General features: G+C 43.2%; 2 protein-coding genes across 2 annotated transcripts in view; one reads left to right on the top strand and one right to left on the bottom strand.

Annotated features, from left to right (window-relative positions):
• Naa15 (N(alpha)-acetyltransferase 15, NatA auxiliary subunit) overlaps positions 1-5,648 on the bottom strand; it is a 63,999-nt gene extending 58,351 nt beyond the window's left edge. The window contains exon 1 of the mRNA XM_028763593.1: positions 5,285-5,648. Coding sequence (XP_028619426.1) covers positions 5,285-5,338 — 54 coding nt within the window. The 5' untranslated portion in view covers positions 5,339-5,648. The remainder of the gene's footprint in view (positions 1-5,284) is intronic.
• A 6,048-nt stretch (positions 5,649-11,696) lies between these two features.
• Ndufc1 (NADH:ubiquinone oxidoreductase subunit C1) lies at positions 11,697-15,185 on the top strand. The gene is made up of 4 exons (XM_028763602.1): positions 11,697-11,805; positions 12,420-12,523; positions 13,229-13,305; positions 15,029-15,185. Exons 1-3 carry the CDS (start codon positions 11,739-11,741, stop codon positions 13,286-13,288), a joined length of 231 nt encoding a protein of 76 aa, XP_028619435.1. The 5' UTR covers positions 11,697-11,738; the 3' UTR covers positions 13,289-13,305; positions 15,029-15,185.
• The last annotated feature ends 288 nt before the right edge of the window (positions 15,186-15,473 follow it).

The following is a 15,473-nucleotide window of genomic DNA, read 5'->3' as shown; positions in this document are numbered from 1 at the left end:
TCCTACCTTAGGTTTTATTTTCTCCTAACTCACATTAGTAGATAAAAAGGGAAAGAGAAGGATGCAGCAGGGTAACAACCAGCATGCTGATATCTGACTGCAGGCACTAAGGACGGCCCACTTTCCAAGTAAGCTAAAATCTGAAAGGCATGAGTTTTGCCCATACCTTTCAAGAACATCTTTCCTACCCTAAACCTAGATCACAAGAAAGTGAGGTAAAGCTGGGTGGTGGCGCACACCTTCAATCCCAGCGCTCCTGAGACAGAGGCAAGCAGATCTCTGAATTCAAAGTCAGACGAAAGAGTTCCAGGACAGCCAGGACTACACAGAGAAACCATGTCTCAAAACACTGTGAAGGGGGTGGGGGTGGGGGGGTAAAGCTCTGGGCAACTCTCAAACTATCTGGATGAACAAATAGCACCAAAGGTATGCTGAAGCCACATTTTCCTAATGACTTAATATTCTAAATATATTAAAACAATGTGAAATGTTAAAAGGAAAGACTAGCAAGCAATCAACACAACCCTGTGTAGGAAAGGAGGGGGCAAATATGCAACAAATGTTATTGTAAGTATCAGACTAAACTAAGCCAGGCAAATGCACTGTAGAAATTACAAATTTTTCCAAAGTGATACTTATACCAGGTTTCCATACTAAGCCAGAGGGCTGGAGAAATGACTCAGTGGTTAAGAGCACTTATTACTCTTCCAGAGGACCTGAGTTCGAGTTTCTGCACTCACATGTTGGTCTGTAATCCTATCCACTGAAAGTATGTGGTACACAAACATATATGCAGACAAAACACTTAGAAACATTTCATCATTCTGAAACTGAGGCTAAAAGTTCCTGGGAAGTACAAACTGATCCTATATAAGCAAGCTGACTACAAAAGTACAACAAAAGGAGTACTGCTGTCCCCAACCTATCAACACTTGGTTTCAGCACTGGAGTATGCCCAACTTTTCCTTTACCAGACCAGAAAAAAAGGTGAGGAAACGCTTAAAAATCAAGTGGTGGCAAACAATTTGCATCCATCCTGGTCTATATACAGTCAAAACTATGTTGAGAGACATGATCCCTACTCCTACCCCTTCTCAAAACAGAAAAAAAAAAAAAAAAGGAAAGGAAAGGAAAAGCAAGAGAGCTAACACTATATATAAAAACTGTAACAGGCGCAATTTTGAAACAAAACTAAGCCGGGCGGTGGTGGCGCACACTTTTAACCCTGTCTCAAAAAAAAAACCAAAAAAAAAAAAGAAAGAAAGAAAGAAACAAAACTATTATTACTTTGCTTGGTAACATTTTCTTCATTCTTAATGTCAGTCAACAATAAAAACATTGTATCTGCTTTTCTTCCATTTAGTGATTTACACATTTTTCTTATTTATGTCTTATCACAATAAATTCTTTAGTGGGCTGGCAAATTGGCTTAGTGAATTAAGGTGCTTGCCCTCTGAAGACCTGAATTTAATCTCTGAGACTCACAAGATAGAAAGGCAACCAATTCCTGAAACTGTTTTCTAACCTATACACGGTATGCCTTGGCAGGAAGGCATCTACAACATTCACAAACACACCCATGGACGGTTGATAAAATGCTTTAAAATAATAAATCCTTTTGTACTGTGATTTTAGCAATGAAATTAAAAGTTGCTCTTCCAGAGGTCATGAGTTCAATTCTCAGCAACCACATGGTGGCTCACAACCATCTGTAATGGGGTCCAATGGCCTCTTCACATAAAATAAATAAATAAATCTCTTTGCTGGGCAGTGTTGGCATACCCCTTTAATCCCAGCACTTGGGAGGCAGAGGCAGGCGGATTTCTGTGTTCGAGAGTTCGAGGCTAGCATGGTCTACAGAGTGAGTTCCAGGACAGCCAGGGCTACACAGAGAAACCCTGTCTCGAAAAACCAAACCAAAAAAAAAAAAAAGCTTTTGTCCCATCACAACCAAGAATCGTTATCCTATAAATGGTTAAACAAACCCTACTAAGTCTAGAATGTGAATATTACTTTGCAATAAAATACAACAGACTACTGATACAAGTGAAATCTTGGGTGAGCCACAATGGAATTCTTCTGCATGGAAGAAATGTCAATCTGTAAGTTATATACTTTATGATTCGCTTTAGTAACTATTCTTTTTTAATTGCATAACTAGGAGACATATTCATTAGTCATGGTTACTGGAAGGTGAGAGTAGAAAGGATGAGAAGGACATAGTGGATGTAGTTCTAAAAGGGCAGCACAGGGCTCCTTTGAGTTTACATAGAACTGTCTTAGATCTTGACTGTAGGGACAGAACCTACCTGAATAACAACTACAAGTAAAACTTGGGAAATATGAGTAAAACTGGTGAACACTAACAATGTTACAATCAACTATAAGACTTCTATAATACTAATTTGGAAAAATAGGTAAAACATACAAAGAATATCTGGGGTTGTTTGGTTGGTTGGTTGGTTGGTTTTTGGTAAGACAGGGTTTCTCTGTATAGCCCTGGCTGTCCTGGAACTCACTCTGTAGACCAGACTGGCGTCAAACTCAGAAATCCGACTACCTCTGCCTCCCAAGTGCTGTGATTAAAGGTGTGTGCCACCACTGCCCGGCAAAAATATCTGTTTTATTTCTCAAACTGTATGTAACTTTATGGCTCTCTCTCAAAAAAAAAAGTGAGTTTTAGGGGAGAGGATATATATCCAACCCTGGAGTCAATTCCAGCATGAGCATATATACACAGGCACACGGCTGATTCTGCTCATCATAGTGGCTCACATTTGCTATCCAAGTACTGGAAGGCTGAGGCAGGTGGAATACCAAGAATTGGGGACCAGCCTGAACTACAAAGACCTTGTCTCAAAAGAGAAAAACCAAACAATAAAGGGTGTCATTAACAGTTGGAAATTTTGAATATTAAGAAAAAAACTGTTAATGATATTACAGGCAATGTCTTTATTTCTAAGGGTGAAAGTCTACAGCTTTCCTTTGTTTCAGATAAGTATATTTTTGGTATTCTTGATTTTTCAGGGCTTTCCCCCCCAGTCAGTATAAACAGAGTTGGGAGCATATCTCTGCTTGTGTTTAGCATAGGGTTCAACCTCCAGCATTACAAGGGAGAATAAGAGGGAAAAGGGGGCGCAAGGGGGTTGCATGGGTACTTGCTGAAAGAAAACTATGCTATATAGTTCTACCTACACATCACTTAGTCTTTAAAATAGCTGGGTATAATAAGTCAGATGGATGACCTGCTTCACATGCTAAAGCCCTGGTGAGAGCTTCAGCACAGAAATTATAACGGCAACTGTTCTTTGGCTGGTTAGATGATGCTTAGTGAGTAAAAACAATTCCTGTCAAATCTGTTCATATTTTGTTTTTGTTTATTTCAAGACAGGGTCTCACTATATAGCTGACTTTCCTGGATCTCCCTATTAGAGCCAGCTGGCCTCAAACTCACAAATATTGCCTGCTTCCACCTCCAAAGTACTGAGATTAAAGGCAGACAATACTACTAAGCCTTTTGCTTCGAAATCTGATGACCTGAGTTTAATCTCAGGAACCCCCACATGATGAAGGAGAGAACCAACTCCTGGAAGTTGCCCTCTAACCTCCCCACACATAAATAAAAAATAAATCATTCTAGACCTATGTCATAAGAAGTGTGTAGTGGTTCCCATCTGTAGTCCCAGCACTTGGGATGCTGAGGCAGAAAAACTGTCAAGAGTTCCAGTCCAGCCTGACTACAGAAAGAGAGAACTGTATCAGAATACTGAAAACAAAAAACTATGCTACAAATCCACTTAGACTTCTACAGGTCTGAAAACAAAACGCCGTAAGTAGTATGGGAAGTGACTGTCTAATACGTTTTTCAATACAAATTGATTAACCTATAAGATAACATGGGTACTTCTGTAAAATCAGTTACCTCAATATAAATGGCTATTTAGGATTTATTTATGTATTTTTTGTATAAGTATATGAGTGCTCTATTTCCTGAATGTCTTGCACACCAGAAGAGGGCATCAGATTCCATTATAGATGGTTGTGAGCCACCAGGTGGTTGCTGGGAACTGAACTCAGGATCTGTGGAAGAACAGCCAGTGACTGCTTTTAACCACTGAAGCCATCTCTCCAGCCCATAAATGGCTTTTAAATAAGCCTTTATTTCTTTGTCAAGCAAATGAATTATAACTGCAATCGAAAAGGCTAATACACATACATGCTCCAAAATTCAAGTCAAGTTTGGCGAATAAAGTTAACTCTTTCATACACAAAAAAAAGTTTATCTAAAAGAAGCTATCCTCACACTAACAACAGAAAGTGCTACAATGTATTCATGACAGCGCCAATACTGCAGGGCATAGTTTACAATGTTAATAGGTTCAATCCAATACCCCTAACAAGTATTACTTCATGTATTTCTTATGCAAACTACAAACATCTGAAGCGTGGGGGATTGAGTTTGAGATAGCGTCAACAAGATCCATCTTAGAAGATTCTTCTATTATCTCCTGCTAAGTTTTCGCACTACTATTTTAAAAACTTCAGAGCAAGAGGGGGAAAAAAAAGTCTGTACTGAAACTTCCTACCGGACCGCCCCCTAGAAATGAGTCCCACCTCCGGAGAAGGGTGACGGGGTGGGACCGTTTTGCTCTCAAACTAAGAATTAAATGTTTCTTTTCCCACTCCCCAAAAGAGGCCGAGGGGCTGCAGGATCAAGTGTGCAAGTGACTAGACAGAGGTAACAGAGTACCCTTCGCTTCTACACGGTTTCATCCTTTCAAGAGTCAGTGATCGCGGCCGGGCGGGGACAGGTGAATCCCAGGTGGTAAGGAAAAGGGACGGGCCGTAGAGAGAGAAGCGCGTTCAAGCAATGAATGAGTCCTGCCTCAGCCACACCACCTGTTCCTTCCGAGGGTGCCACCCCGACCAGCCAGCAGGATCCCTGTCCGGAGCGGGCCGCGACTCCCGGACCGCGCGGCCCGCTGCCCCGCTCAAGGCCAGGCTGCTCCTCCCTTCGTTCTAGCAGGGTAAAAGGCAGCCGTGTGGAAGCCGGGGAGTCGGGGCCTAGTCCGGAACCGAGGCCTCCGAAGCCCGCGTACGCGACGCGCGGACGGAGGTGGGCGCCACCGGGGCGAGACGAAAGAGTGCGCTCCGCCAGCCAGCACAACCAAGGTGGGGTCCCCGCGGAGTGGCCCGGTGCCCGCCCGCCCGCCCGGGCTCGGGACTGACAGGCCCGGCTACCAGCGAGACGCTCTCTGCCGCCCGCTCGTAGCCTCACACTCACCAAGATCCGCTTGAAGAGCGCGTTCTCCTTGGGCGGGAGGCTCACGGCCGGCATGGTTCCGGCTCCTCCCGCGGCTCCCGCCACCGCCCGGCTCGGTCAGTCCGTTTGTCCAGCCGCCGCCACTGCCGTTCCCGAGCTCACTTCAGCCTTGAATCCTCCACTCCGCCGCCACTAGGCCTCCGGTGTCGCCGCGCCGCCCTGTCCTGACACTCCCTTCTCCTCCTTTTTTTTTTTTTCCTCCTTTTCCCCCTTTCTCACTTAACGCTGCCGCCACCTCCCCCCTCACGGGTCTCCGTCGGCGGTTCACGTGGTAACTGAAAAGACCGACAGAGGCAGCCAAAATGGCGGACTCGGAGGGCTTTCCCACCCGGGTCACACCTTCCAACGCGCAGGCGCGGTGACCCGCTCTCCCCACCCTCGATGCACCGGAGCCTGCCGGGAACGCGGAGGCCGGTCCGGCCGACTCGGCGGCGGGTTCTGAGTTGGCTCTGCCGGTCCTGCCAGTGCCGTGTGCCTGGGAGGGCCGCCAGTGACGCTTCCTCCGCCTCCTCTCTGCTCCTTCTCGCTAGACCAGCCTTACACTCGTTGGGATAGACTCGCCCAGATGGTGTCATCATAGTTTGAGCACCGAGTGCCAAAATAGAAATGTTTTAAGAAGAGTTGTAGTGGTTCAAGGCCAAGTGCCTAAATTGTGAACAGAAACGAGCGAAGGGTAGGATGAGAAAACCTTCGCTTTTGTGGGAATTTGTGAACCGATCCGAAAAAGAGGGCTTAATCGTCTTGAAAAGCCTCTCAGAGCTTGACCTATGAAATGGGCCCAGCTGGGTAGGGTATCAGTGATTTTTGTTGACTATTGCTAGAGATAGCCAGGGAAGGTGTTGGCCAGATCCGAAGTGACATATTTATACTGCCAAAGGAGCCTCTGAAGGTTGAGGTGTATATTTATTTCATTGCTGAAGTCATATAATGCAGGGTTGAGGAACGGGCTGTGTAAGTCACCTTGATGTAGTGGAGTTGAGGGTAGAGATTCCTGGAGTTGGCTTCCAATTCATGCTTAGGATTGTATCTGTTGAACTGCCTGTTAACAGAAACCCTCAATCCTTAGAAGCCGAACTCCACTGAACAATGTCAGGCCTGAGAGTGAAGAGGATCCAGACATTCCATTAACAGTTAACAATAAAACTTTACAAAACGACATGCCATTGAGTCCCAAGAGCCAGTTTACCCTTGGTTATCTCGTGCAGGCCTTCTAGTAATCTGTGCACCATGAGTCATAAAGATGAGCAGGAGTTTGGCTCCTTTAAGTCTGTCTTTGTTTTGTTTTGAGGCAGGGTTTCCCAGTGTTTCCCTGGCTGTCCTGGAATTCGGTCTCAGGAAAAAAACAAAAAGAGAACGATCTTATAGCAGGCAAACCCTGGGGTGTCCTTGAACAGTAATCTCTAAAGATTTAGGAAAATTAAGTTGGTGAGATGGTTCAGTGGATAAAGGAAGTTTATTTTGCAAGCCTGACAACCTGAGTTTGATCCCTGAACTCACATAAAGATGGAAAAAGTGAAAAGGCTCCAAAAAGTTGTTCTCTAACTTCCATGTTAGCACACATGAATAACAAATGAAATTATGGGGCTGGCGAGATAGTTCCTAGAGTAAACACCCTGCTGTTCTTGCAGAGAACCTAGATTGGGTTCTCAGCACCTCTGACAAGACCAGGTGTGCACAGGGTGCCCATACAGACAAAAGGCTCATACATACAAAATAAACCTAAAAGAAAATTCATTACACACAAAGACACAACTAAATAAATAGCTTTTATGCAGGTGTGTGCTGCTGAAGACCTAACCCGGTGCTGTATGCATGCCAGATAAGCACTTCTACCATTATAAATACAACTTTTGTGTTTTCAAATTGTATAAATTTTTAAATTGTACTTTTTATTACCATGTTATTTATACATAATAATGGTGTTCATTATTTTTATACATGTACATAATATATTTCAATCATAGTCACATACACATCCCCTTACCATCTTGTCTCCCTCTACTACTTTTTTAAATAACTTTTTATATTTATTATTTCATGTATGTGAGTATACTGTTGCCATCTTCAGACACAACAGAAGAGGGCCTCGGATCACATTACAGATGGTTGTGAGCTACAATGTGGTTGCCGGGAATTGAACTCAGGACCTCTGGAAGAGGAATCAGTGCTCTTAACTGCTGAGCCATCTCTCCAGCCCCTCCCCCTACTACTTTTAATCCCCTTCCCACTAAATAGTAATTTGGTTGGTTGGTTAGTTGGTTTGGTTGGTGTTCCCTAAGTAGCCCAGGCTTACCTTGAACCCATATCCTCCTCCTCTGCTTACATAGTTACCTGTCCAAGTCTACGTAGCAGAAGTTTGGGTGAGCAGTTTTTGTTTGTTATAAAGATCTTTTTATTTGTGTGTGTTTGTGTGCATGTGAATACTGGTGCCCATAGAGAGCAGAAAAGAGTACCAGATACCTTGGAGCTAGAATCCCAGGTGGTTGTAAGCTACCCAACATGGGTGCTGGGAAAGGAACCTAGGTCTTCTGGAACAGCAGCAAGTACTCTTAACTGCCCAGCCATCTCTCTTGGCCAGACAGCAATTTAAGGTTCAGTGAACACTGGTCTAATTACAACATTGATCTGATTCATTTCTGAGTTAAAATGCACCTGTAAGTAATAGTCTGACCACACAGTCAGTGACATGTTAGCCTGAAGTCAATAATAAAACACCTACTGTGATCACTACAATACAACAGATAGAAATTGAATGTGAGCTATGCTTTGAGTGCTCTTTGTGCTTCCAGGAAGTAACCACCAAGGCCATATGGCACTGCCACTGCTGGCGACCTTACATCCTTCCCTATCACTACAGCTGATGAAGAGCTTCCTCGGCTGGGTGTGGTGGTACACATGTGTAATCCCAGAGCTGGGGAGGCTAGGGCAGAAGGACTTCAAGAATGAGGTAAGCCCGGCACTCAAGATTACCTACAATGGGAGACTAGGGCCCAGTCTGTACATGCATTTATAGAAAAGCATCAGAAAAGAAGCTCGTCACCCAGATTCAACAATTTTCTGGGTTTTTGTTTGTTTCATAAAAACTTGCATATACAAGAAGCCATTCTTCAGGACCTGAGTTTGATCTATGGACTTCTTATGTATCTGCTGTTTTCTTCTCATTCCAACTCTTGCTCTTCCTACCCACCACCCCCACCACGCCCACCCCTTAAACACATCAGTTAAGTAATATGTTCCTTCATGGAAAAAAAAAAAAAATCCAGCACTAAACCTTGTTTTCTAGCTGCTACCTTAAATCTCCCCTTATCTAGGTCACAAATAGGGTTTTTAGCATTTAAATTCAGGGCATGGTTTAAATTAATGTTAAGAAAGACAGCTACCAAACTATATGATAGCTATTAGCTCCTGGCTAATTCTTTTCAAGATGGGAGTTTCATCTACAGCTGCCTCCTCCAACTGTAGAGGCCCATTGAGCTCTAACATGGTGAGAACAGTATGCTCATACAGCATGGCTTCCCAAAATATATACTGGTAAAAGGACACAGGGATCAAAGTTCCAAAAAAGAACAAAATGGACTTTCCCAGCATGGATCCTGAAGTTAGTGATGTGCTTACTGGTTCTGTGCACTCCAACAAGCCGCGGCTTCTGTTTCAACTTGTTGGAGACTAGTAAAAGCTGTGTCAGGACAAGCTCTGGCGAGATGATGAAGAAAGCATATACAAGTGCCAGGTTGCTGAGTGGACAAGAAGCCAGTGAGCTGAGAGCCAACAACTGATTCAGCGCATTAGTAGGCCGGTTTGCTTACTTGAGCGTTAGTCCAGCAGGCTCAGACTAGGTTACAAACTAAAGTAACTCACAGTTGAGTAACGTGTTTAGCCATCATTTGACTTTCAAAATGAGCCACAAAGTATAATTATTTTTGTCTTCCATCAATAATTTATTTTCTCGGGGGCTGGAGAGATGGCTCAGCGGTTAAGAGCACTGACTGCTCTTCCAGAGGTCCTGAGTTCAAATCCCAGCAACCACATGGTGGCTCACAACCATCCGTAATGAGATTGGATGCCCTATTCTGGTGTGTCTGAAGACAGCTACAGTGTACTCATCAATAAAATAAATAAATAAATATTAAAAAAATAATAATAATAATAATTTATTTTCTCTTTGCCTGCTTTTTTTTTAAATGCATTTATTTATTTAGTGTAAGTATATATTTGTGTGCGGATGTATGCTTGTCAAAGCACCCATGTGGAGATCAGAAGAAAACTAATGGAAGTTTGATCTCTCCTTCCACCATGTAGGACATGGTAATTGAACTCAAGCCATCAGGCTGGACAGTAAGTGCCTTTACTCTGAGTTATCTTTTTGGTCACACCATTTTTTTTTTTTTTTTATAAAATAGGGTTTTACACTGCCTAGGCTGACCTAGACTCAAAACTGAGGCACTCCTGCCTCAGCTACCCAAGAGCTGGGATTAGATATGAGTTACCACATTCAGCCAAAGCTTTTTCATTTTAATAAAAAGATTTTAATTTTAGGAGCCAAAGAGATGGCTCAGCAGTTAAGGGCACTGGTTGTTCTTCCAGAGGTTCTGAGTTTGATTCCCAGCAACCACATGGTGGCTCACAACCATCTGTAATGGGATCCATTGCCCTCTATTGGTGTGTCTGAAGAGAGGGACAGTGTACTCACATACATAAAATTAATCTTAAACAAAACAAAACAAAAAGCCCAGCTGGTCATGGACTGGAGAGATGGCTCAGAGGTTAAGAGCATGTGTTGTTCTTCCAAAGGACCAGGGTTGTTTCCTACCATCCAGATCACACTGGACAACTCACAGTGGGATCCTGGACCCTCTTCTGGCCTCCAGGACACTTGAGGGCACTGATGCACTTAACAAGCTGATAAAAACACAGACATAAAAAATAAATAAAGATGTTTAAACCAGCTGATCAACCAGGGTGAACAATACCACTGACCTTCCAGATACCTGCACACATGCACAAACCACAACATAAGTCTACACATTAAAAAAAAAAAAAGATTTTTTTTTTTTTTTTGGTTTTTCGAGACAGGGTTTCTCTGTGTAGCCCTGGCTGTCCTGGAGCTCACTTTGTAGACCAGGCTGGCCTTGAACTCAGAAATCCACCTGCCTCTGTCTCCCAAGTGCTGGAATTAAAGGCGTGTGCCGCCACTGCCCGGCAAAACAATCTTTTTTTAAGAACAGTGACTTGGGGCTGGAGGGAGAGCTCAGTGGTTAAGAACACCAGCTGCTCTTCCTAGACGACCCAGGTTCAATTCCCAGCCCCTACATGGCAGCTTGCTACTGTCTGTAACTCCTGTTCCAGAGGATCTGACACTCACACAGAGATACATGCAGTCAAAACAGCAATGTACATAAAATAAAAATAAATTATTTGAAAAGAAAACAGTGTCTTGAATAAGCAAACAGGGTATTTAGTACTCCCAGATAACACCTAAACTTCCCAACTATCCTACAGAATGAGCTTTATGTTACAGGTATATAACTATACTAGAGATTAAGTAACAACTAAAAAATATATTGTTGAAACGTAGTAGACACAAATGATACTGAGAAGCATGACAGTTTGGATCTTGTTTTACATAGGCTCACAGCATTATAGCCAACCCCACCTTGTTAGGTGAGCTAACAGGACCGCTAGATCTAGAGTTCTGAGGCCCGCACACTGGATGCCTCTGCCATCTGAACCAGTCAGATCACTTTCATGTAACATCTGTAAGAATTTTATCAGGGCCTGGTGGTTAAGGCCTATAATCTCAGATCTTCAAGAACCTGAGGCAGGAGGATCAAGTTCATGGGCATCTTAGTGAAACCCTTTCTCAAAAAGTTTTTTTTTTTTTTTTAAATCTGTGTGGGGCTATGTAGCTCAGTGGTAAGGCACTTGACTAGGATGTAGAATTCCTACACAGAACTGAAAGGAATCAATGTGATCGTGAGTGTAAGTGAATTTTAGGAACTGTTAAGAAGCTTTGCAAATACAAAGTTCCCTTAGTTTCCCTTAGTTTATCTTTGAGCACATCTCTTAATTGACGCTAATAATCACAGCACATCCTGTAGTCGTTGTAATAACTGTAAGCCACACGAGTTTTTGGGTGACAAACGAACACTGTAGTAAACCTGACAAGCATCCTCGGGATGGACAAACTGCTTTCCCAGCCCCAGCCCTCTGCACCCTTTGTTTTGCGAACAGACCCCTGGGTCTGGTTTCTTGGGCTTGTCCTGTAGCTAGGACTCTGGCCCACCTCCGAGTCCCATTTCTGCTGCCAGGGGGCGCTGCGCTCTGCGCCACCTGCCGGAGATGCGCGCGCAGGGAGAAGGCGGTGCCCGCCCAGCAAAACGAGCAAAGCGAGATTAGGCGGAGCCTGCGGGGCAAGATGGCGCCGTCCGTAGTTCTGCGCTCGTTTTCGCGGCTGTTGGTCTCCGCCCGGCTGCCGAGCTGCTGTGAGTGTCTTTTCAGCCCCATTCGGCGCTCAGCCTACCCTCACCCAGCACGAACCACCCTGGAATCTCCGTAGTAGGAGGGGGTCGCGGTCCAGCCTTTCCTGCAGTGACCTTCACCGTCCGCGAGCTGGGTTCTCCACTCATCATCAGCAGTCAGCTTTCCTCCAAACTAACCCCTGACCTCTGCGAATGGATTTTGGGTCTTTTGTCCCAGGCTCTTCAGTGCCTAGGAGACAACAAACAGAGAGATCCTTCCGGGACTGCCTCCCACTCCAAAGCCTATGAGGGCCGGTGAGACTTTAACCAAAGCTTTGAAGGCGCCCTGAGTCCCAAGGACGACCTTCTGTCTCGGCTGGTTACCTCGGTTCTCTGAACTATGGTCCCTTGATTATTTAAATTGGGGCTGGGCAGAGAGAGGATAAATGACAAACTAGGTGGAGCTCTCCGGGAATCCCTGCCCTTCGGGGGATCCCTGAGACAAGCAATCAGGAATTCAAGACCAGCCCGCGCTACAAGAACCTCTAGCTCAAAAGAAAATTTCTTTACATACACTAGTATATGTTAGGTTTTCCCTGCTGACATCAATAAGACACATATTCTCTCTCTTTTTTCAGCTTCAACACGGTCAAAGTTCTATGTTCGGGAGCCTGTCAATGCCAAACCTAACTGGGTGAAAGTTGGGCTGTCCTTTGGCGCCTCGATTTTCATGTGGATTTATGTGAGTACGCTACTCATAGGATCCCCTGGAGCTGGAGTTAGACATTTATGAGCTGCCTGTTGTTGGTCCTGGGAACCAAACTTGGGTCCTTTGCACACAGTACATGCTCTTAACTGCCAAGCCATCTCTGCAGCTCCAAGTTAATATACATTCTTGAAAGGTTTTCCTGATGGAAGGCTTAGTTGCTGCCTTAAGGATTGAAATTAGGTCTTTGGTTCCTATGAGTATTATCATTGCATTAGACGTTATTCCAGTTACACAGTCTGTGGTTCTAAGAAAGCAGCTGCTCTCTGAATTCTAATTAACATACACAGAGGTGAGGAAGGGGGTTGGTCATTTACTCACAGTGTCAGGCTTCGAAGATTGGAAGGACGGCATACTGTACATAGACACACACAAACACACACAGAGGTACACAAAAGTATAGTATATACTTATCAGCCAGCCTGGGACACACTCAACAGCTAGAGTATCATGTCTTACAATTCTTCTGTCACATGCATTCCACTGTATCATTCTCAAATTTAACGTCAGGTGGTGGTCAACAAATTATCCCACTAATAATTTTTTAATTTGAATTTCTTAGGTTTTCAGTTGTTTAAACCTACCCAATCTCTCTTATGAAACATAAGGATCTTTACTTGGTTTCTTCCTCTTGAAGCTGCCAGGATGCTTACATCTCTAGTTTTAACCATTCATTTGTAGCTCATCCGACAACACAATGAAGATGTTTTGGAGTACAAAAGAAGAAATGGATTGGAATAAACTTTGGAAATAATACAGTAAGTATATTTATAGAGTACATAGATTATGGAAGTTAATTTATCTATTTGTGACTGAGACAGGGTCTCACTCCTAGGCGTAGTGGCACATGCCTTTTTTTAGTCCCAGCACTAGAGGGACAGAGGGAGGCAGATCTCTGGAAAGCCATCCTGGTTCCAGGATAACCAGGGCTAAGTAGAGAGACTGAGTCTCACTGCATAGACTTGAACTCATTATATAGACTAAGATCCACCTGCACCTGCCTCTGCCTCCTACATGCTGAAATTTAAGGGTGACACCAGTGCTGGATGAGGTCATAAGAACTTATAATGCCAGGGCTACAGAAACTGGCAAGGAGATGATGAGTCTGAGGCTAGCCTGGTCTGCCAGGGCTACAGAAACTGGCAAGGAGATGATGAGTCTGAGGCTAGCCTGGTCTGCACATCAAGACCCAGAACAAGCAAAGAAAGAAAGAAGGAAAAACAATAAGCCAAAACCACATTAAGTCATATCTTCGTTGCTGGTACTTTAGGCATTGTGTTTATAGCACTTGGGACAAGGTAGCATAATTTGTGTGTGTTTACTAATATGTGCTTGCCGTGTCTTGAGTATGAACTCTCTACTGTCTTAATGTTCATGTTCTCAAACTGTACTGAATGCCCAGCCATCTTAGGAGTTTAATGTTTGTAGAACAAGTGAATGTATAAAGGCAGCCAATTCAGGATGTTTTTCTGCTTGGCCATTTTGTTATGATTGTCACTACAGCTAGCATCCAATTGAGGAATTCAGGTAAAACCTAATATGAATGAGACATATTTTCCATGATTTAAGAGAGAAGAATTGTGAGTATGTCTGTGCATTGTGTGTCACACACATAACATACATATATCATGTGATATATATAATATATATACTGTATTTCTGAAAATTATTTGAAAGTTCTTTACCCTTGATGAAATCCCTTATTTTTTTTTTTGGTTTTTCGAGACAGGGTTTCTCTGTGTAGCCCTGGCTGTCCTGGAACTGGCTCTGTAGACCAGGCTGGCCTCGGTGAAATCCCTCATTAAAAAAAATCTTAACTTCTAGACTGAGAAGTTAGCTCAGTGGTTAAAGCAACTGCCACACAAACATGAGGACCAGAGCTCAGATGCTCAGAACCCATGTAAATGCTGGGTTGGTTGGTATGGCGACTTAGAATTCCAAAACTCTGAAAGTGAACAGAGGGTTCCCAGAATAAGATGGCTAACTAAATTAGCCACTGGTGAGCTGTGGGCCAATCAAGAAACCCTGCCTCAATGAATGAGGTGGGAAGCCATTGACAAAGATCCCCAGCATTTGCATGTGCTTGTGCACACCACACCACAGGCATGTGCGCACACATGCAGACATGCACATATGCCACACACAAAATATTTCAGTTTCCATGGGTTAAGTTGTTAAAATAACTTACATCTGCTAGATAATAAACATAGTAATCACAAAACATATTTTCTTTATTTAAGAACTCTGAAATTTCACACTTTAGAGTTGTCCAAATCTTTTGCTTCCTTTTTTATGTTAATACCACTTTGCCTATTTCAATATTTTTGCTATGAATTTAGAATTAAGTACTAATATTGTTTAATAGATATATTTTCTAGATCTTTTCAGATGCTCTAAGGTGAATTATTCAGAGATGTCCAGTTTTAATGTTATCTAATCAACACCTTGGGTTGACTGGGTTTTGTTTCCTCTTCCTTATAGGTCTGCTTCATGATCATAGTTATTCCCCTGGATTCCCCTAGAGTTGTGGATATAAGAAAAAAGTTACATGTGAATATGTATCAGTCAAGTCAGCACATACATTTTGCATTGTTAAATTAAATAAAAATACTTGTGCTCTTCATATGTAGAGACGGAATCACTGGTCACTGCTGATGGACTCTTTAACTTTTAACTGTTTATTTTTATGTGTTAGTGCTTGCATATATGTATGTGTACCATGCACATTTGGTATTCATAGAACTCTGAGGAGAGAGCTGTAGCCATGGGTGGTTGACAGGGGACTTGGGAACCAAACTTTGGTCCTCTGCAAAAGCAGCCAGTGCTCCTAACTGCTAAGCCCCTCTTGTCATCTTTTTCTTTCTTTTATTTTTTTTTAAAGATTTTATTTTTATTTATATGAGTACACTATAGCTGTCTTGAGACA

Source organism: Grammomys surdaster, unplaced genomic scaffold, assembly GCF_004785775.1.
Source record: "Grammomys surdaster isolate TR1022 unplaced genomic scaffold, NIH_TR_1.0 139, whole genome shotgun sequence".
Taxonomy (NCBI): Eukaryota; Metazoa; Chordata; class Mammalia; order Rodentia; family Muridae; genus Grammomys; species Grammomys surdaster.
The sequence above is the reverse complement of the archived record's forward strand: the minus strand, read 5'-3'. Positions and strand labels throughout refer to the sequence as shown.

Coding starts and splice junctions, on each gene's coding strand:
- Ndufc1 (XM_028763602.1), top strand. CDS start 11,739: ATGGCGCCGTCCGTAGTTCTGCGCTCGTTTTCGCGGCTGTTGGTCTCC. Junction 11,806..12,419: donor CGCCCGGCTGCCGAGCTGCT/GTGAGTGTCTTT, acceptor CTCTTTTTTCAG/CTTCAACACGGTCAAAGTTC. Junction 12,524..13,228: donor CGATTTTCATGTGGATTTAT/GTGAGTACGCTA, acceptor ATTCATTTGTAG/CTCATCCGACAACACAATGA.